The following is a 21,270-nucleotide window of genomic DNA, read 5'->3' as shown; positions in this document are numbered from 1 at the left end:
CCCAAAAAATGAAGTGGAACCTCAACTCTGCAACTGATTAGTGGGTAGGAAATAAGAATGCTAGGTGTCTGAGCCACAAAATGTTTTGCTGATCCAAAGCTAACCCACCTGAAGTTTCACACTTGTGAAACTATGATCAAGCAGAATTTTCCTGCACAGTCTGAGCCACATATGTCTGGAGACATAGGGATACCAATACTTTCACTTAACATAGTCTCTGAATTTAACTCCAAATTAGTTGTCCCTGCCTAAGTACTGGTGCCTCTGGCTAGTTTTAAGAAAGAGAAAAAGGGGAACTAATTTTAAAAAAATGGGAAACAGGAAACATTTCTCTCAGAAGTTGGGAATATTTTCATCAAAACATAATTTTAATGAAAAATTGAACAAACATCTATTGAAGGGTTGTTTTCACATACTCAAAGCTTTGCAACATTTTCAGCTCTGCATCTTAACTAATGCATTTATTAGGAAGCACATATTGCCCCAACGGATGCATTATTATGAAATGTGCAACACCCTAGTACACGCTTTACAAACTCTGAATATCCAGAAGCCCAAGCTTTGCTGAGAGGAGATTTTAGTGGGGGAAAGAGTGAGTAGGGATAAACAAGGTAATAACAGGAGAGGAAAGAGGAAAAAGTGAGTCCAGGTGAAGGGACAATGTTGACAAAGGAGAGAGGCTTCACTGAATAGGCTAGACAAACTGGATTCATGAAGCCTGTTTCCCAATTAAAAACATATATTCCTGCCCTCTGTGAACATTTCCTCAATGGGCTTCCTGCAATATGGTAGTTTTCATCTCATGTGAGATACATACATACACACACACACACACACACAAGCCCTCATAGAAAATGTGAAGTCAGATATAACGACGCTGCCAGAGGAAGAAAAGGGCCTGCATGCTAAACTGCCCAGGCACGTAGATGCGAGCACAGAATGTTCTGTTGGCTAATCCAACACAATTCTCCCAGAGAGTGAGAAGTTCAGAGCCCAGGAAGAGCAGCAGGTCAGGCATTTTATGAGGGCACATGCAGATGATTTATAGTTTGATGTTAAGATTAGGTTTCATACCTAAACACTTTTCAGTGCAGAGATTCACTGATTACAGGATCCCAGAGTTATTGTCACAAACAAAATACCTGCACAGCTTTAAGTTTCATCATAGTATCTATGCAGCTTGCAAGATCTTCAGGTAACTGAAGCATTCTTACACTTTTTTAAAGTTAAGGAAAATTTTCAGGTAAAAAACTATTAATATGAAATTATGGTTGAAGAAAATATCACTTCAGAAAAAACCCTGTGAGAACAGTTCTCATACAAATGTTAGTAAGTCTAGTTAGTGGTTCCCAACCAATGGCGGCTTTCGAAGTGGCCCATCGCTACCCTCCTGCTGGCTGCAGAAGGGAGCTGTTGTCTAAGGGCCCATGAGGAGCGCATTGCCATGGGGCTAAAAGATCAACACAGGCTCCTTGCTGCAGCTAAGGGGACAGAGATCAGAGCTCCCCTCCTCTTGGCTGTAGCAGGGAGTATGGCAAAGGGTTCTGCCTGGGTCCCTAGGCGCTGGGATCCCTGCTGGAGCCAGAGGGAGGGGAGATCAGCACTCCTGTCCCCCGGCTCCAGCAGAGAGCAAAGTGCTCTGCCTAGGTCCCTAGATGCTGGGGTCCCTGCTGGAGCCAGAAGGAGGGGAGCACTGATGTCCCATCCCCCTGGCTGCAGAAGGGAGCCACTGCCTAGGGAGAGCACACCGGGCTACAGAACACATGGGGTTTCCCTGCTGCAGCCAGGGAGACAGGAGATCAGCAAGGAGGGAGGTAGCCTCCTCCTGAACTCCTTCCATCTGGCCGCCGGGGGGGGGGGGGGAAAGCTCCTCTCCTAAGACTAACCTTACAGGGAGGCTCCTCTACCCAAAACCAAAGCTGCTCTGAGAGGCACATTTATGGAGCAATGCTATATGCACTGCTCCCAAGTAACAGTATCTAGTCTATCTACTGCCCGTCTGAGCTTTCCATCAGGCCCTTCAGCTCAACCAGTGGTCCACGGAAAGGTTGCAGAACAAGCTGTGTGGCACAGCGGTGGCTGCTCCCCCTCCAAGCCCTGCATCATCCCCCTGCCCCTCTCCCACCACATGGGCACAGCAGCCAACGTGGAGGCCACTCCCCCCTCCCAGCCCTACCCCTCTCCCACACTGTGGCCCAGCCCTTCTCCCACCACATGGGCCCAGTGGCACCCTGACTGGAGCTGCTCTGGACCCCAAGCAGCGCTGCATGGCAGCCACTCCCACCCATGCAGTTCCCCCTGCCCTTCCTCCCTCCTGCCCCTCTGTATGGCCCACCATACAATTTCTATACACAGATGTGGTCCTCAGGCCAAAAAGTTTGCCCACCCCCATCTAACGCACCCAGCAGGTGCCAAAGCTGTACCCCCACATCAGCATGGGATAGGCAGACAGTGAATGGCAGGGTAGATACACAGGTAAGCAGTTATTTTAGCAAAATACTTTGGGTCAGGATTATGGATGACCTCTCCATAGGGAAAGGGTCCCCTTGGAAACAAAAGGGATTGAGCTGGAAAAGAGCATTAACATATCACCTGCATGCACACCACACTACCTTGAGTGCCAGAAAGTCTCCCACAGGACCCCAAACCCTACTTGTCTCTAGGGCCTGCATCCATCAGCCCCCACAGTCCCCCCCTCCCACATACACACATGGACTGTTCTCAGTTAAAAACCCTCCCAACTTTCTCCCTCTGAAGCCCCCAAATTAGCCTAGGCTCTCCCTCAGAATGCAACTTCTCAGCAAAGACCGGACACCCTTTAGGTGTGCTGCTGCTGCACCCTCTGTCCAGGCCACCCCCACCCAGAGCAGCCAGCCTCAGCGTGATGCAATCCCCCCTCCCCCACTCCCCTGGGGACAGCGTGATGCAATCCCCCTCCCCCACCCCCTGGGGGCAACCTCCCCCCCCCTCCTCTCAGCATGATGCAATCCCCCTTCCCCGGTCACTCACCCGCAGGCACACCAGCCCCCAGACCTCCCCCCTCGGCGTGACGCAATCCCCCCGCCCTTCCCCCGTCACTCAGCTGGGAGCGCCCTTCCCTTCCCCCCCTCCCCACCCCACCCCCGGGCATACCCCCCTCCCTTCCCGGCGATCACTCACCCACGGGCACGCCCCCCCCCCAGCACGTGCAATCAATCACCCCGCCCTTCCCACACAACTCACCCGTTAGAGCCTCCCTCTCCCCTGCCCGGCCCGGCCGGGGGTGCGCGCAATCCGCACGCCGAGCCCCGCCACGGCCCCTCTCTCCACCCCCCCCCCCGAGGCCCCCCGCGCTCGCTCGCTCGCTCACTCACCCACAGATCCCCCTCGCTGCGGTGCAGCCCCAGCTGCCCCAGCCCCACCGCCAGGTCGTGCACGCAGAGCGCGCCGTCGCGGTTCACGTCGAGCTTCTGGAAGAGGCTGTGGAGGCGCCGGTGCTCCGGGCCCCCGCACAGGGAGCGACCGCAAGGCCCCGGCCCGCCCGACTCCGCTGCCGAGGTGGCGGCGGCGGCGGCTGCCGCCCCCGGAGAGCCGCACGGGCACAGCACCCCGCTCACCACCGGAGAGGCCAGCGAGCGGCGCGGCCCCGGCATCATCCACCGGCGCGACTCGCGAAACTGCCGGCAAATGGCAGGAGGCGCCCCCCCACCGCGGCAAGGAAGTGACTCAACCCGCTTCCGGTTCGCGCCGCCCGCCCAGACGGCCACGTGACCCTGTCCTAGCCATTCGGAGCACCCTATTCGTACGGGGAGCGCTACGCGAGGACAGCACGGAGGATACACCACGCAACCCACGCACCCGCCGGCGCCTAGCTATGAGCCAATCAAAACATGGAGTAGTGGGGGGGGCTACCTTGACGTCACACGCACGCCTTCGTCTCAGCCAATCAGAATGAAGGAACGCCCACGCAGGTGCTAGGATTTCGGAAGCTACTCCCATTGACGGAGAATTCCCATTGGTAAAGCTGCGGCGGAAGGCGGGGTAAGGCGACGACAGGCCCAATGGGCTGAGACGCTAACCGCAGACAAGTGGGGGAGGCCTTAGATCTGACGAGCAGGAACGACATCCAATGCTCTGTGGCGGTGGCCCCTGGAGGCGGGTACACCCTCTGACAGACAGCATGCCGGCCCGCGGCTGGAACGGCGCTGAGGGGAGGCGGGGTCTACTCCTGACAAACATCCCCTTTGACCAATAGGACAATGGTTCCGGCGGCGGGAGGTGAGACCTATTCCCTGACAGGCAAGCGAGGGGCCCAATGGGCTGAGGCAGGAAAGGGGCTGATTCTAGAAGCCATTACGCCACTGCCGCAGGGCGGAGGCCGTTTTGCTGGGGTGGCCGCGGTACGCAATTTGCGTATCCTTCGCTATTGAAGGGGGGTAGCACCCCAGGGCCCCTTGGGGGCCCCCCATTTTCCCCGGGCTCTATTGGTCACCAGACCCTGTTAGGTCCTCGGGGCCCCTGGATCCCCCCCTCCTCTGCCTCCGTTAGGCCCCAAGTCCCTCTTCAGGGCCCTTGTTAGCCCCCCTCTGATTCCCCCTCCCCCCGGGCCTCTAAGGCCCCCAGCCCTTCCAGGCACCTCTAGGGCCCCTCCCCAGCTCCCCCTCAGGCCTCCAGGCCCCTCTAACTCCCCCTCCCCCCAGCCCTCCCTGAGCTCCCAGCTCCCCCAGGGCCAGCCCCCCCATCTTCCCCTCCCCCCCATCACCGTGACCCCATGGCAATGGCCTCGCCCCCAGCCCCCCCAGCCAAGAAGCGTAAGATGAACTTCTCGGAGCGGGAGGTGGAGATCATCGTGGAGGAGCTGGAGCGGGGCAAGCACCTGCTCATCAACCACTTCAACGCCGGGGTCCCGCTGGCCGCCAAGGCCGCCGCCTGGCACGACATCCTGCGCCGCGTCAACGCCGTGGCCACCTGCCGCCGCGAGCTGCCAGAGGTCAAGAAGAAGTGGTCGGACCTCAAGACCGAGGTGCGGCGTAAAGTGGCGCAGGTCCGGGCTGCCGTGGAAGGGGGCGGCGTAGGACAGGATGGAGCCGGCGAGAGCCAGGACGGCGAGGACCCAACTGGTGCCGCCGCGACCCCTGTCATACTCACCCCCATGCAGCAGCGCATCTGCAACCTGCTGGGAGAAGCCACCATCATCAGTCTGCCTACTGGGGACTGCACTGCCGGGGATGGTGCTGAGATACCCATCGCAGCCTCCACCACCACTGTCACCCTGACCCAGAGTGAGTGCTGCCCCTGTTGAAGGTTCTGGGTCAGAAGGCCATTCAGGTCTCCCTGCAATTCTCCCATGAACAATAAGAAGGGGTTCTGGTACCCATAGAGAGCAGCTTCCATTCCCCAAGAGGTCGTCAGATTAAACCCTGGCACCTTCTACGGTATAGTGAAAATGGCACCCCCTGTAAGCCTGGGCGTTATAGAGAGGCAGGTGCAGGATATGCAGGTACTAAAAGCCACCCCTGTTGGAGAGCAAGGTCAGTCTTAAGAGCAAGGAAAGCAAGCAGCCTTTTGTGGACTTCGCATCCCAGTGCACCTTTGCAACAAACAGGCTGCCCCAGCCTCCCTCTGGGGGATAACAGCAGAGGCAGACACAACTCCTGGCCTGATTTCCCACCCCCCTCCCCCCAGCCCAAGCAAAAACTGATTCTGTGGGACATTGAATGCCATTCCCCACCCTCAAACTCCCTTACTGGTGACTGGAAGGCTGTATCATAGGATGATCAGTAACTACAGCACAGTTCTCTGAGGTTAAAGCTGATGCATGCTTGTGAGTAGGGTAACCAATCAGAAACGGGAGCAAAGATGGGTTAAGGGGGGCTTAGTAGGGAAAGAAAGAACTTGAATATTGAGCTCTCTAGCCCAAAATAAAAGCTCATGCTACATAGTTCTTTACTTATCTGTTCAGATGTCTTTCATATGCTTTTCTTCCCATTGAGTGGATGCTCATTATGTTCTGTCTATAAACCCAGTGTACAGAATGGAGCAAAATAGGAGACTACAGAGACCTCTGGCTGTATATATATTAGCTAAGTTAGTTTATGCAGATCTTCCTTTAGACCTTTAGATGTTCAGAGAAATGCTAGTTGAAACAGCAGCACGTAGCTGTTTTCATACTACGATGAGTGAGTGAAATCTAATTTGTCTTGCAGAGTTTGAGATTAATAGATTTGTATCTTCTATGGCCACTCCCAGCTCTTCCACCATCCCCCAATCCCTTGTGAGTTACAGAAAATGGAAACACATTTCTATGCCTTCTGTCTTTAGAAACCTATTTCTGGGTCTTTGGAGATGTTTCAGCGGATACTTGAGCAGTCAGACATTCTGACCAATGCCATTGCATCTTACTTGTCCTTTGTGTCTGTTTGTTAATGTTGCGTGGAAAGGTCCTCTTGAACTGAGAGGTTGAGAAATGGTATATCTAGGTATTCCCTACTCTTTTTGACCCTGTGTTTTATAGGCCTAGGGAAAGATTCAGGGGAAGGATCCTTCATGCACAATCTTCTCTGTTTTCCCCTTAAGCAGGCACTAAAGTCTTGGCACGATCATTTGTCAGTGGTGTCCTATAGACATGTTCACCCAAGAACTGCAGCCTCTGACCTCTCTTTTTATTTGTTCCTAGTTCCTGCAGAGACAACTTACCATAGTCTGGAGGATGGAGTGGTGGAGTACTGCACAACAGAAGCTCCCACAACTGTTACCACGGAAGCACCCTTGGAGATGATGGCACATCAAGCTGAGGCATCTGTGAAACCCCAGGAGCTGAAGAGCCGAATTGCCCTAAATTCAGCCAAGCTCCTGCAGGAGCAGCGAGTGACCAACTTGCACGTGAAGGAGATCGCCCAGCACTTGGAACAGCAAAATGACCTGCTGCAAATGATCCGTCGCTCTCAAGAGGTGCAGGCATGTGCACAAGAGCGTCAGGCGCAGGCTATGGAAGGGACCCAGGCTGCTCTGAGTGTCCTAATCCAGATCCTACGCCCCATGATCAAGGACTTCCGTCGATTCCTGCAAAGTAATACACCCAATCCATCAGTGACTGCTGACCCCAGCCACGTGGCACAAAATGGGCAACAAGACAGCATCATTCAATGAGATTAGGAGCTACTGGACTATTCTCTCAAAAGAGCTATTTTTGCTACTGTTGGACGCACTGGGCCAGAGGTAGGAGGGACAAGATTGACTCTTGTCATTGTGGACTGGTTCAGTTCCAGCCCTCTGGGGTCAAAAGCTGCTCCTGGACAGCTTCCTTTTTCTGTGATGATCCTACACTATCTGCTTCTGTGGAATCAACATCCAGGATGACAGCCAGGATGTGTGATAAACTTGGAACTTAGTGTTAGGGGATTTGGTTCCTTTTTAAAAAAAAAATAATAATAATTTTTTTCCACATTGATTTATAAAAAGACGATTATTTTTATTTCTATCTTAAAAAATGACATCCCTTTTCAAGACATGCAGTCTTTATCTGACTCCTAACATGCTGAGGATCTTGCAGTCACATCTCAGCACTGAAGGTGCCCAGATACTCTGTTAGGACTGCATTAACTCCCCTGTACTCTATCTCTTGCTGTACATTTGTAGAGTAATAATATGGTACCTGAGGTGATGCAGCAATGTCTCTGTGCTGGAGGTTTATGGATGTTGCTTTTTAAGGGTGAAAGTCATCCCTGTACAGCGGACCAGCACAAGGCATATGCACAACCTAAATCGCACAGAAGTCCACTTAAACTCTATTTTGAGAGCTGAAGTTATACATGGACCTCATGCTGGCGCTCTGCACAGTGGTGAATTTCATCTGAAGCTAGAGGAGGTGCTTTTACATGTGTATTTCAAATGTCTCAAAGTAATACTTAAGGGAATGACTAAGTATGAATTTCATTTGGTAAGGTTTACATATAGATGAAACTCTATCCTAGTGGACTATGTACTGCAATATAGTTTGAAACCTGTACAATATGTTGCCACAACAAGGTGGGAAAAATATGGAGTTTTCAGCAGTCATAATTCTGAAAGTCTTTGCTTGAGTGAGTTCGTCAACTACTTACTATTTTAACAGTATGGGAGGTTTTTGTTTTTGTTTACGGTTTTGTAATTTGTTTTGTAGTTTTAAGGAGTTAGAAACAAATTCTGTTGTCTTTAGTCAATATACCATTGACTTCAGCAGGCATTTTGACTGCCTAAAGACCGTGGGATTTGGCCCCAAATCTTTTTCTTAAGATTATATTGGGGGGGGGGAAAATGATGCTTCACACCTTCATCCCTTTTGAGTTGTTCTGGCTTTTTGGGCCTGGACCTAAGTAAGAGCCCTTAATTTCATAGGAAGTTAACGTGGTGGTGCGAATGTGGTTGTTACAGATATGCACCAACTTCATACATGAAAAAAGATTTTTTTATTTCAGATGAAAAGCTTCACCTCTACATGTGTAGAAGCTGATTGATTTGTTTAAAAACATTTTTTTTCATTGTTAACTTCTTTTAGCCCCCTACCTCCCACCCCACTTGCAGAACCAATGAGTCGAAATTATGTGTTAATACTTGCCAAATATTACCATCAAAATGGAACTTCTTTTTTATGTTGTTATGTTTGGTGTTGATCTCTCTGCAGGGCTGAGAAGTGGTGAGCTGAAATTCATGATGGAATGAATTTGTACAACTAAATTATAAATCCCTAAATATATCTTTTTATGATGGAAACATTAATGGGGCCCTTAACTAGCCCAGTACATGGGATATTGCTATATTTTATAACCTTCATTGTACTGGTAGCTTCACTGTCGCTTGAAAGGAGGGATGGTGAACAGTGTGGTTTGAAAACTTTGGCCCATGGAAGATCCTTGACCCATCCATTCAGTCTTCCATTCTGAGTCAGGACAGCACCATCAATGGCTTTCCCACCTTGTTCACCATCTATCAGTACAATTTGCTTGGCTCATTTCTCTCAAACCCTGTGGAATCAAATCAGTGACCTAATTGCAGTTTATATTTAAAACACACGCTGCATCATATCGGTTTACCTCACTTGTGAAAAGAATGGGCCCTCCTTTACCAATATGAATTTTTAATAAAAATGATTTTTTTTGTAAATTGCCTCAACATATCATTATTTTCCAAGGAAAAGACTGATGACACAAGGCTGAAAAGGATTCAAAAGTCAGGAAATACCAAACTTAAGGTTGCACATTCCTTTCAGCAACCTTAACTCTTTCCCCTTGTGCACATGATTCGTCATATATAATATTTAGTTTTATGATCACATTCTGTTTCTCAAATAATATCAATAGTTTCTGCTATCTTATCTTGTAGTAGCGATTACTACTCTGTATGTCTACCATGAGCTGGATAAAGTATAACATCCTAGAATAATAGAGGACAAAGTGCTGGCATTTATAAGGCTTTCGAATTGATTTACAATGACTCTTTCAATGATACAGCCCCTCGTGATGTTTCAGTAGTACATCTTATTGTAAATTGTTATTGCTACAGATAGTTGAATGTCTGGCACTTGGAAACACCAATTTATCTGTCAGTTAAGGATAAATATAGGTCTAACTCAAATCAATAGCATTCAGCTGTAAATTGTGTACATAAATTCTCACTCATTTAACAAACTGTAGCAATATTTTAAATATAGTACAAGCTGCCTACCTGGGGCTCAGCCATTGGTCGTTACTTGTTCATTAGAGCCCTATGAGGAATAAAGAAAAAGTTGCCCATCCAAGCTGAAAACTAGATAGTAAAAGGAAGCAGCCAAAAAGATATCCCAAACTGTGGTTGGGTGGGAAGAGGTTATGTTGACTGAATACAAAAGTAGTACCCAACAGTGACAGAAAATGAGAAACAAAGCATCTAGGATGCTGATCTGGGCTCCAACTATGCTGCTCTTTTTGGAACTGGAGAGTTCAGTAGCCAGCTGCCTGGACTGGAATGTCAGGCCATTCAGGAATGTACCAGGCAAGGATTTCTCCAACAGGACACAACAGATGTGAAAGAGTATAACACAAATGTGATTTGAGGGCCTGTATCATAAATCACCACACCTAGGAAATGCTATAGAGTACACACTACTGGGATTCCTAGTTTGTCAGTGGTATACAGCACAAATTTTTAGTGTTGGAGGTTCAGGAAATAAACCTTGAAGTGGTCGCTGGTCCATCAGAGGCCATTTACCAGGGGGGTCAGGCTGCTTTACACATGCCAATCCACCCCTGGGACAAATACATAGTTTTAAAGGTGTTCATCTGGCTAGTGATGTACAGAATTCATTTCGATTCTCTCCTGCAGATGGCACCATATAACAGAATGGAGAAATCGCGGCAGTTAGGATACCAGATTGCCTGGCATTCCACTGAGATCTCAGTTCATCCACAAACAAACAATTATTAACGTATATATTTAAAATCCTACAGCAGGAGAGCCTTACAGTTGAACTGGCCAACGCACCACACCAGATTGATCTAACAAGTCCTCCCCATCTCTACCTCCTATGATTCTATTGGTTTATCCTCTCACAGTTTTCTCCTTTTTGAGGCTGACAAGCTGGAAAGAAAGAAACTCAGCATAACACAGGGAAAAAGCCCTGTGTCCAAAGAAAAGGCCGGCTGGCTGGGAATGCAAAACAACATACCTTCCAGCAAAAACAGAAGGACAAAGAGCTTGACTATTTGGAACTCCCTTTTTTGACGTGCTCAGTAATGCTCAGTATTTCTAGTAAACAAGTTTACTATAGAATAAAGGAGATGTACAAGCCACAATGACAGATGTTATGCATTTACAGGCAAAGGGATGGAAATCAAAGGTTTTGATAAGTATAGCACATAAATATGTTTGTATATCATATATATCTGGTGTGCATTTAAGTTACTTTATAGTTTTGGTAGCTAGTAACTGGCAAAGTGATAAGAAATGTGCAAAATTACCATGATTTGAATTTTTGTCTAATTTTTTTCCCCTGCACTATATTTTTTTAAAGCTTAACTGTCAAACCTATTTTGGCCAAATTCATCTCTGATGTAACTCCAAGTGAAGTTAGATCAGGTATGAATTTGGCCTGTTCTGTTTAGCTAAGTATGAAAGTCTAAGCTTTTAAGGCCCTTCCATTTTTGTATGACACTCTTGAAAGTAACTGGCAGGAGACTGCCAAATAAATTATTAGTGCTGCTTCCAAGTTGCACTTTATGGTTAGCAGTAAAACCAGAGTTCAATAAAGGCTTCCCTCATCTGTAACCTGTGAGACACATGGCCACTTGGGTCCCAATCCTGAAAGGTGATCCACACAGGCAGACCCCCGTGCCTGTGCAGAACTTCATTAACTTCAGCAAGACTCCGTATGAGCATAAGGATCTGCCTGCATGGATTGGGACCGGAACCTGAGTTCGTACAGGAAAGCCTGCTTTCCCTTCTCTCTCCGGTAATCTCTTTCTTCCCTGAGCTCTCTCTTAATAGACAAGGCTGTTTCCTTCTTCCTCACGGCAATACCTGATGATTAAGAAAATACAGCTTTAGAAGCCAAACTCCTTTATTATTAGGGAGACGGCAGAGGTGGCAAGGCTTAATGTTGGCTGGGATATCCATGGTCTGCAGACCCTGAGGCAGGTCAGTCACTGATGAGACAGAAGGTAAGGATATGATCAAGGCTGAAGTAGTTAGGAGTTTAGCATTGTCTATCTCCCTCCCCCTGGAATATTTTTATGTATGTTTCTCGCTTTTTTCAAAGTACTTGTAACAATGATTCTGTGAAGCACACATCTCAGCCACGAGGCTCCCCTGTCTCAGCATCCTAAAGGGACACAAAAAGGAGAAGAGAACAATTAGAGCAGCAAAACAACTACAACATCAACAAAAGAAATCAAGAGAGGAAAAACTACAACAGCATAATACATCATCAAAAGACTTAACAGTAAGGAAAAACACAAGCTCCTTGCCCTCCCAAGCACCATCTGAAGGTGGCAGCACTCACTGTAACAGCCTGTGGACATACAGGCCCGAAGTTGATCTGATAGTGGATGGAGGAGAGGTGAAGAGGGAATGGAGGTCTGGTGACTGTCATGATAGCGTCAGCAGTCTGAGTGTGATGGATCTAGCTCCTACCCCTTCCACCACATGCACACCTCCTTGTGTAAGACAGAACCATTTGCAACACCTACTGGAACAAATCAAAATGGGAATAGGTGTAAATGGATGTTATGTGCCATGGTCATCATGCACCTGCTTGTGTGAGACTCTAAGGAGCCATGCCGGGAACTGGGGGATGGATGCAAAAGTTCACAACTAGAGTGGATGCACCACACCATTGCAGTGTGCTACAAACATAAGATTGTATTCTATAAACAAGACAAAGGCTTCAGGCACTGCAGATGCAAGTTTGAATATATCAGAAGGAGCAAATTAACTTAATTCTTTTCTGTTGAATGGGTTTCCTATGAGATACTTAACATACCAAAAACACAAAGGGGAAATACTGATAAATACCAATAAATAAGAAAGGTCAGGCAGCTGGAGAGTTGGGTCTTGTACTCCCTTTTCTCCATAACTGCGGTGTCCCAAGTCCCTTCAAACCAGGAGTATACCACTGTAGCTTCTCTGTGTTCCCAGTGTGCAGCTCTTCTGCACTTGGCTGGCATGGTAAGTGTGAAATCAGTTCATGGCCCTTTATTATCATAAATACTATTAACATACAGAGCTAATCAAAAATACAAACAGATCAAAGAGGAGCTCACAGTCTGTTATTAAGTTAAGCTGAGAAGATACAAGCTTAGAGTAACTCAGTAACATAGGATAATCCTACCTAATGAGGATAAACATACATTTTCCTTTGCACCACTCCCAATAGCTCTCCAAGTCCTGAGCTCTATAAATGGGGTGCATCTCTGCAGTAACTTGACACTGAGGCCTCGTCTGCACGAGACACTTTACTCTGTTGCGGCTTGCCCTAGTGAGGAGAGGTGCAACAATGCAGTGTATTCCCACTAGCCATCCTGGTGTGAGGTCACTACTGTCCCACACAGAGCACTTAGCAAGCATTGCAGAAGCAGAGCAGGTACCCATCCCACAGTATCTGGTACCGCTACCTGAAGCAGGTGCATTCTAGGCGTATAACTGGCAGCAGTATGAAGAATACATTTATACAGCATAATGCATTTTGTAGTAACATTTATATTCTTTGTACAATAACACTGAAAACTCATTAAAGCTATTATAATTGTAGTTATAAACTGTACTGGAACAGGTCCATTACTATGCTTTTATTGTAATAATGACTATATAATTTGGTTTCCAAGTCTTCAGTGTTTGGCTGCTAGTCCAAATGGATTATTCCAATGATATTTTCCAGAGGAGGAAACTGTCTATTTTACAAGGCTTAGTGATCTGATTGGAGACCACCACCCCCAGGTTAAGTAATAGGACTAGATCCCCAAATGCTTTTCACACTTTACTGACCCTATCTATCTATCTCTCTATCTATCTATCTAACTAACTAACTAATTTTACCCAATCCAGTCCCCTTTCAATTTATCTCAGCTCAGTTTTTCCTTGCTTTCTCATTATCTCCCTCAATCCGCTCCCCTCCCTCTCAAAATAAAGATATTTCTGTCTTTTAAAATTATTTCTTACCCATAATCATTCATAGCCGTTACTTGGCAACTTCACAGCTGCTTGTTCTGCTTGAATTCACTCTCCATTTCCTCACTTTTACATCCTGCTACCCAGTGAACTCTATCACACACCTCCATAATTGTGACACTTCGATTAGGTCACCTCCAAACCTCCTGTCTAACAAGAAAAAGCTGATGTAGCACATTCTTCGGCACAATACTGTTTTCCTTAGAAACAAAAGATATCAGAGCTAGATACTGTTCACTGGATTAGGTGTAACGAGAGTGCCATACAAAAACCATCGAATTCCTTTGATATATAATCGCTTTTGAGGAAGAAAGAGCAGGTCAGTATTTAAGAAAGGATGGAGCAAGGCAATAGGGGCTTAAAAACTATGGGTCAGATCCTCAGCAGCTGGGGATTCCTTTAGTGTGATGGAATCAAGAAGTGATGTAGAAACGTACAAATTCCGCATGCTTATAATAAGGGGCATCTCAGGAAATGAAACAAAATGTGTCCAAAATGTAGTGCGCTCCATGGGCAGTTACAAACAAACACAACTTGTGCTTTGGAGCAAGTCAAACCCTGGCTTTCCTTGGAACTGGGAGGAGGGAAAGACATCTTTGCCTCGCTTCACTTCACCCTTCCTTGGGTTCTTAGCTGAACATAGCATAGACAGACCTGTGGATCTGGCCCTATGGGTCAGTTTAATGTCTGAGATAACTCCCTTAATTTATATGAATTTACCCTACAAATAAATTTGGTCCAAAGTGAGCAATTTTGATCTGCGTGCTGAAAGTAAGGTGATGTCAGTGGAGCTGAGAATAGGGTGATATAGCCATGCTTCTCCTCATGTGTGGGAAGTGGGAGCGCAGCATTCTGCACCTGCCTGAGTTTGAAGAGCAAAGAACTTGGAGATGCCATATGCATTCATTATATTTCCTATAATGTCTACATGGAATTCTAACTAGTCAATTACATCTTCTCTCAACAGTATACATCAAATCATGTTTTCCTAATTCCTGGCCCTTTAAAGATGCTAATTTATCAAGACACAAATGTGCAGTAAAAATACAGAAATGCCAACATGGAGAGTTTCAGACTAATAAAGAATCTGTGTCCCAAGAGTTTAATCCCGGTTTCATGATACTTCTTTTGTTAGGGGGACATATACATGCTCCTGAGAATCCAACTACAGTTGTGATATTACAGACTGTTATGCAATTCTCTGGGCATTTCTCCAAGTTAATTTATTTTTAACGTCAGGCACATTATTCAATTAATTATAAAGCAAACATTGAGGTTTTCAAGAGATGTTTCTGACAAAGCTATTGAATAAATATGCGTGAGAACACCAAGGTTTAAAATCTCTGTAAATGTTAACATCCAGCCCTGTTGCTGTAAACAAAGGAGAGAAGTCCTTAAGGGAGTTATTTATTAGAGTGCATCACAATAGATATCCCTAGTGCCCTACTAAAGAGACGATTAATCCTTTCTCTAGTGATGGAAGTGGAATCACCAGAGTTCGGACAGTGGACCTTACAGAAAGCTTGCAGAAGAGGTGACTTTGAAATGCTTCCAAAATTCTATAAGGCTCCCCCTTCCCCTCTTTCACAGCTTTGCAGATTTAAAATGTCCAGAGGATTTGATTCTTCACCATGGCATTTCTATTAAATAAAGAAATAGGAGGTGGAAAGGGTCAATATCCACCAATGTCTGTCAGCCCTTGTAAGCACAAGATATCAGTTTATAGGGCATGGAATACAACCCCTTAATCTTAAAAAGGGTATCCCCCCTGCTCAGTGCTGTGCTGGAAGGTTAACCCACTCCATCACACTCACCTCATAGGTCCCTGCCAAGAGGCTGGGAGTAAAAAAATAATTCTTGATCCTGAATTTGGCAATCAGTTTATCCCTGTGAATGTAGCAAAAACCAGCATGGCAAAGTGTTGATTCTAATCAGACCTGAAAATATCACTGGGTTCAAGTAAGTTTCCATGTGCTTTTTCTGTCACTGTAAAAAGGTTTCATATTGGGGGGAAATAATTTGATAATTCTTGCTATTGTCAGCATTAGTGATTGGAGCAGTGGTCCCCAAACTGTGGGGCATGGAGAAACATCTGGTGGGGTGTGTCAGGGTCTAGACCAGCCCCCATGAGGGGCCGGGGAGAGAGCGCCACCCAGCCCCATTCTGACCCCTGCTTTTGGCCACTGGCCCCCGCTCCTGGCCTGGCGGGGGGCCCAGACACATTCTATTACTGGTAAGAGGGGGGTGAGAGAAAAAGTTTGGGGACCACTGGATTAGAGGCAGTGATTCTAAATGTTTAACAGGAGCAATGGGAGATTGGCAACTCCTGGGTTTTCATCCTGTCTATGCCGGATTTGCTGTACGACACTGGGCAAGTCACCTCCCTTCTCTGTGCCTCAGGTTCTCTATCTCTACAATGTGGGTAATAGTCCTGATTCTAGAAGGCCCTTAAGCGAAAATGATTGTAAACTCTTTGGGACAGGGAGCATCTTTTGTACTGTGTTTGTTACTGCTCCTGGCACAGGGGGGACTTGGGCCATGACTGGACCTCTTTAGTATTACCACAATACAAATAAATAATAAACGGTAATATAACTTATTTACATGCTTCAAGTTAGGAATGTGCTTAAGGACCTTCCTGAATTCAGGCCAGTAATAGTAAGTGGGATGAGAGAGCTGTGTGAATTAAGGCCTCAGTAAATGTAAGGAGCTACAGAAGGGCTAGGTATAAGAGTTGTTGTTAGCAATAACAGTTATCACAAGCCTCACGATATTGATGTTTTTTTTTAAAAGAGCCAGGCCCTGATCCCCTAAGGTATTTAGGTGAAATCAATGGGAGTTAGGCACCTAATATCTTTGAGGATCTTGGCACCATCTCCTGCAGTCAGGGGATTAGGGGAGGCTCAGCTTTCCTTTAAAAATAAAAGTAACTTTCTAACCTTCATGGTTGCAGAGAAAAGCTACAAAACATGACACGAGTGCACCCCCAAGGGTCTCGCCTCCCAAGCGGCAAACAAACCAGCCCCCCCAAACGTATTAGTGCTTTAAAAATCTCAGGCTTTCTAAGCTGGTCTCGCGATCGGGGGGCAGCCGGCCGTGAGTGCTGAGCGACTGGCGACGCTGCCCTGTCCATTGCCTGTGAGGTCCTGTCCCCTCTTTTTCTTTGACCGGCTCTCCATTTGACATCTTTTTATCCCCACCTAGCTTTTCTCCTCCTCCTGCCTGCTCCCAGCCCCCTCTCTTCTGCCCTTTATCTGCCAGGCAGGCTTTCCTCCACCTTTAGTCTCATCCTCTCTTTCTCTCCCCCACTTCACCTCCCCCCTCCTTCCCCTCTCTCCTCCCCCCCCCTTGTCTATCTCCTCTTTCCCCCTCCCCTCTCTCTTCCATCTCAATCTTGAGGTAGGGGATGTTTTTAATAAGACTGACAGTTACCTCCCCCAATCACTGAACCCCTAGCTCGCTCTCCCTCCCCTAGCTGTGCTGTATTAGCCAATCCGAACCCACGCCTAGGAATCCCTCCCTTTGCCTCTGCCCAATCCGATGGCGCCGCTCTCCCTGCGGCCCCCGTGGGAAAGGGAGGGAGGAGGAATGTTGTCTGGGCTTTGGTATTCTCGAAGCTTGGCGGGCCCGCTCGGCCCCCGCCGCTATCTACGTCATTAGCGTAGCCGGCGCACTTAGCGTAGCGGTAGCAGGGGTTGCGATCGGACGGTGGAGGGGAGCGGGCGGCGGCGGCGGCTTTGCGGGGAGCGGGCAAACGGTGAGAGCGAGGCCGGTGGCGGGGCCTGGCGCCGCGCCGCGCACCTACCCGGCGAGTCGGGGACGCTTTGCTGACGGTGCAGAGGCGCGGCCGGCCGAGCGGAACCGGGCCGGGAGCTCGAACCGGGCCGGGGCCCAGCGCCGGGGCCAGGCGGTTCCGCGGCGGGCGGGGGGGCGCAGGGGCGGGCGGGGGCTGTGGCAGGATCCGGGATGCTCCTGCCGCTGTGGTCCCCGGCGAGGCCGCCGGCACCAGAGGCCGCGCAGGGCTCATCGCATGTATCCGAGAGTAGCTCTGGGCCTTCGGCTGGGCTGGGGAGCGGTACCGACCCCCCCCCCCCCCCGTGGTTCTGGGCTGGCGTCCGAGCCCTAGTGTAGACAAGGCCTCTGCAGCCAGGTCCCCTCTGAGCAGCGCGTCACTGGGCACAGCGCTGGAGATGGGTCCGGCCGCAGGAACTTTGCACGGGTTCGGACTCACGCTGGTGCTGCACCTGAACCAGTGGGAACGCTTTATGATTAGAACTGGTGGGGGAAACGGCGGGGGGGTTGCAGATTTCTTGGGGTGGGGCAGGAGTAAAAAAGATCAAAACTTCCCAACCAGCTCTGATTTCCCCTCCCCGCCCATTCCACCAATATTTCTGTCCATTTTCCACCAGATCAACTGTTGCTTTGAGATCTATGGATGAAAATTGTTATAGAACAGCTTAGTGCAAAATACGTCTTGCAAAATAGAGAGCAACCTGGGGGGGTGAAGATGGCAGTAGGCAGAAAGGGGGGAAAGGGATCTTTGAAGCAGGCTAACTGCATTTCTCCTTTGATTGCAATGACGTTGAACAAAATCTTATCCACCTAAACAGATTTCAGAGGAGAAGCCAAGGACTGGCTGGGACTAATTTACTCATTTCCCTCCCTACCTGACATTGGAGACCTGTTGGAGCAGTAGCACAGACAGCAGAGACCTGTGTAAAGTTGTCACACAAGGGGCGGAGACTGAAACTAGGAAGCCGTGAATGTGCTGTCTGCAGATCTAAGATTTTTTTCAGCTAGACTAATTCAGGATGACTTGTTATCAGAGATGGTTTCTGAAGGGGGCCTGATGGACACAGAGCACCACAACCTCTAAACAGGAGAGCTGCAGCCAGGGGAGCTCCTGCTGGTCCGGAGCTTGGATTTTTCCTCCCTGCTTTTCCTCCTTGGAGATGTTCCAGAGGTTTACTCTGTCCTCTTCCTCCTCACCTGAAGCCTGCCAGGGCAATGATCCCACAGCCAGATCCGATCACCAAAGAGAGAAGAGGATTGTGCAGTTGAAGCTGAGCAGTCATTGCAATTGAACTGAAATTTACACTCTCTTCTTCCACTCCTGAAACAGCTGCCCTTCCTCTGTTTATCTGTGTGCATTTTGAGCAGCTCCTCTCTGATTTTGTTCTGAGTTCCTGGGCTTTTCTCACTGAGCCTGCCCATGGCTTTCTTGATGAAGAAAAAGAAGTTTAAATTTCAGACCAGTTTCACCCTGGAGGAGCTGACTGCTGTTCCCTTTGTGAATGGTGTTCTGTTCTGCAAAATTAGGTTGCTGGATGGAGGGGACTTTGCTAGCTTGTCTTCCAGGTAAGAAGCTCTGTGTAATTCTCTCTTCTCCCCATCTTCATACTCCTCCTTTCCTGGTTAAAATGTGTTGAACTGAGTTGTTTAGTATGTTGCTAACACTTGCCTGCCTCTTCCATGTGATTTTAATAGTCCTGCTGTAGGGACCCACAGGCCACTTCTCGTCTCTTTACCCCCATCTGAGCATAGCTGGAGAGCCCTGAGCCTAGTATCCTTGGCCAGCTGTATGTGTGTGGCCTCTGATCAGAACTGGATTGAATCCTTCAGATTTTTGGGGGTGACATTTCTGAAAGATATTGGGGGCTTTTGATGAACACTTTGGATCACAATTCTTCCCCCCCCCCCCCCTCCAGAAAAAAGCTCACACATACTATTATGAAAGAACAAACCATACTGTGCTTGTGCCTAATGAGAAATTTAACTCAGTAGGAAATTGCATCTAAACTGAACAAATAAACCCTGCTCAACTTTGCTCTCCCTGTTTGCTTCTGAATTACTGTCCGTGGTAAGGGTTGAAATAGCTTGCTTTGCATAGCAAATTACCATGAAAAGGAATACAGCTGCCTGGGAGGTTAAAGTTGTTAGTTTCAAAGCCAGGGCTTATCTTCTCAAATGAGTGCCGCTCCCGGTTTGCTGTCACTTTTTTAATGGACCCAAGTACTGCAGCAGCAATGTAATCTGTGATAGTTGGAATACTTTTGTAGGATTCTTTTATAAGGCCCCTTCCCCCTTTTTGGGTTGGCTTGGCTTCTCTCTCTGCCTGCTTCCGGGGTCTCTGGCCCCACTCTTGCTACAAACTGCTAATCAAAATCTGCTTTGTTGCCAGCTATGCACATTGGTTATTACCTAGTGCTATACCAACACAAATTCCAAAACAGCCCTGGACTTGCAGTCTTACTGCCTCAGTACGCTCTAACAGCCTTCAGCGGCTTTCAAAGTCTGTTTTTTTTTTTTTTTTAAATTTTTATTAACCCAAGCATAATTAATCTTATTTAAAGGTAACTTATTGGGCTCTTAGTGCTGATTGGTTCCAGGAAAAACTGAGTCCACAAAGGCAATTCTCTTGTGGCACTGTATGCTGAGAATGATGAGAGCTGTTCTGTTCCGGGAGGGGGGGTCTTTATTGGCCAAAATTAAACCTTTTCGACCTTGTAAACACGTGGACGTGTGTCTGAGCAGCCTTGCAACAGAGCACCAAGGCCTGATTTTGCAGAAGAGCAACCCCATCTCCAATAGAAGGCCTTGGGAGCTGCCACCCCTCTGGAAAAGCAGATGCTAACCTAACCGAGTTCCTCTGAGGAAAAAGTCTATCATAACAACTCCTTGTCGTTTTCTCCCCAGTGTTAGATCCCTGGGTTCCGGAGAAGTAGCTTATCTAAGGAATTTGAGCTGTATGTAAGTGCAGGAAGGAATTAACTCCTTCGCTTCCTAAGTCAGCTAATTCATTTGGAAACTATGCCAGGTGGACTTGGTCTCCCAGACTGGGTTTCAAGCTTCTCCCTGTTGTCATAGAAAGCAAGTTGCGGGAGTGCAGGCTTGGTGCTACTGCCAGCCTTCTGGGTTGGTATTTTGGCTTTTTTTGGCTTTTTGGGGTTCAGGAGTTTTCTCAGCATGCAGCATGTTCATGTAACTGCAGAGAAATCATCTGTAATTTAAACCAAATGTATATGTTACACTTACTCAGCTTCATTGTGCTCATAATCCAGCAAAAGGGGAAGCTGGATGTTGGGTTTGCCGCCTTTCACCTAGCCTCTCTCTGGTTTAACTGAAAGCATGTGGAAATGTGTTCCTATTAGAAAAGTACTCGGCTCAGTGGTATTGATTCATTTGAGCTCTTTCTCTTGCAGTCTCTCTAACTGTAAGAAGTGGTGATCGTCAAGGAATACCCTGTACAGAAGATCCCCCAGACCTGCCTTGACTTTCAGTTTACTGCTTTTCCATTTAACTGTGACCCTTTTGAAATTCGAAAGATCTGGGGGAATTAAGAGAGATTATATCCATCCTGAATTGGAAGTTTGTATGTGACTAAGAATTTAGCTAGAGTCTGTGATCATTTCTTTGGTACCAAAACTTTTCCAAAAGAGACTGGAGTCCGAGGTGCTTGCTGGGGCAGAGTTTCTGTTGCCAAACCATTTGGTGTAAAGGAGATTCTCACTGTGTTGCTGGCTGTGTGGTACACCCATGTACAACTTGTAAATTCTGACTTTCCTTGGCAGTAAGATATATTCCCTTCTATAGAACTTTTGTGTGACTGGGCCA

At 47.7% G+C, this 21,270-nt stretch overlaps 3 protein-coding genes across 4 annotated transcripts in view; 2 read left to right on the top strand and 1 right to left on the bottom strand.

Annotated features, from left to right (window-relative positions):
* The window catches only part of SLC25A25 (solute carrier family 25 member 25), a 31,394-nt gene extending 27,650 nt beyond the window's left edge, over positions 1-3,744 (bottom strand). For both annotated transcript variants that reach the window (XM_067542140.1, XM_067542137.1), the window contains exon 1: positions 3,354-3,744. In XM_067542140.1, coding sequence (XP_067398241.1) covers positions 3,354-3,635 — 282 coding nt within the window. In that variant the 5' untranslated portion in view covers positions 3,636-3,744. The remainder of the gene's footprint in view (positions 1-3,353) is intronic.
* A 1,006-nt stretch (positions 3,745-4,750) lies between these two features.
* NAIF1 (nuclear apoptosis inducing factor 1) lies at positions 4,751-9,090 on the top strand. Its single transcript, XM_067541621.1, has 2 exons — positions 4,751-5,261; positions 6,656-9,090. Exons 1-2 carry the CDS (start codon positions 4,751-4,753, stop codon positions 7,126-7,128), a joined length of 984 nt encoding a protein of 327 aa, XP_067397722.1. The 3' UTR covers positions 7,129-9,090.
* An 8,257-nt stretch (positions 9,091-17,347) lies between these two features.
* Positions 17,348-21,270, top strand: part of EEIG1 (estrogen-induced osteoclastogenesis regulator 1) — a 44,571-nt gene continuing 40,648 nt past the window's right edge. The window contains exons 1-2 of the mRNA XM_067542136.1: positions 17,348-17,413; positions 18,267-19,014. Of these exons, the coding sequence (XP_067398237.1) occupies positions 18,869-19,014 (146 nt within the window). The 5' untranslated portion in view covers positions 17,348-17,413; positions 18,267-18,868. The remainder of the gene's footprint in view (positions 17,414-18,266; positions 19,015-21,270) is intronic.

This window comes from Emydura macquarii, unplaced genomic scaffold (assembly GCF_026122565.2).
Source record: "Emydura macquarii macquarii isolate MOO-44397 ecotype Brisbane River unplaced genomic scaffold, CSIRO-AGI_Emac_v2 contig_691, whole genome shotgun sequence".
In the NCBI taxonomy this organism is placed as follows: Eukaryota; Metazoa; Chordata; order Testudines; family Chelidae; genus Emydura; species Emydura macquarii.
Note: the sequence above shows the minus strand (reverse complement) of the source record. Positions and strands in the feature narration are given on the sequence as shown.

What these genes read in the sequence shown, in the direction of transcription:
- NAIF1 (XM_067541621.1), top strand. Translation starts at nt 4,751, where the DNA reads ATGGCAATGGCCTCGCCCCCAGCCCCCCCAGCCAAGAAGCGTAAGATG. An exon ending in CACTGTCACCCTGACCCAGA is followed by an intron (nt 5,262 to 6,655) that starts GTGAGTGCTGCC and finishes ATTTGTTCCTAG; the next exon opens with TTCCTGCAGAGACAACTTAC.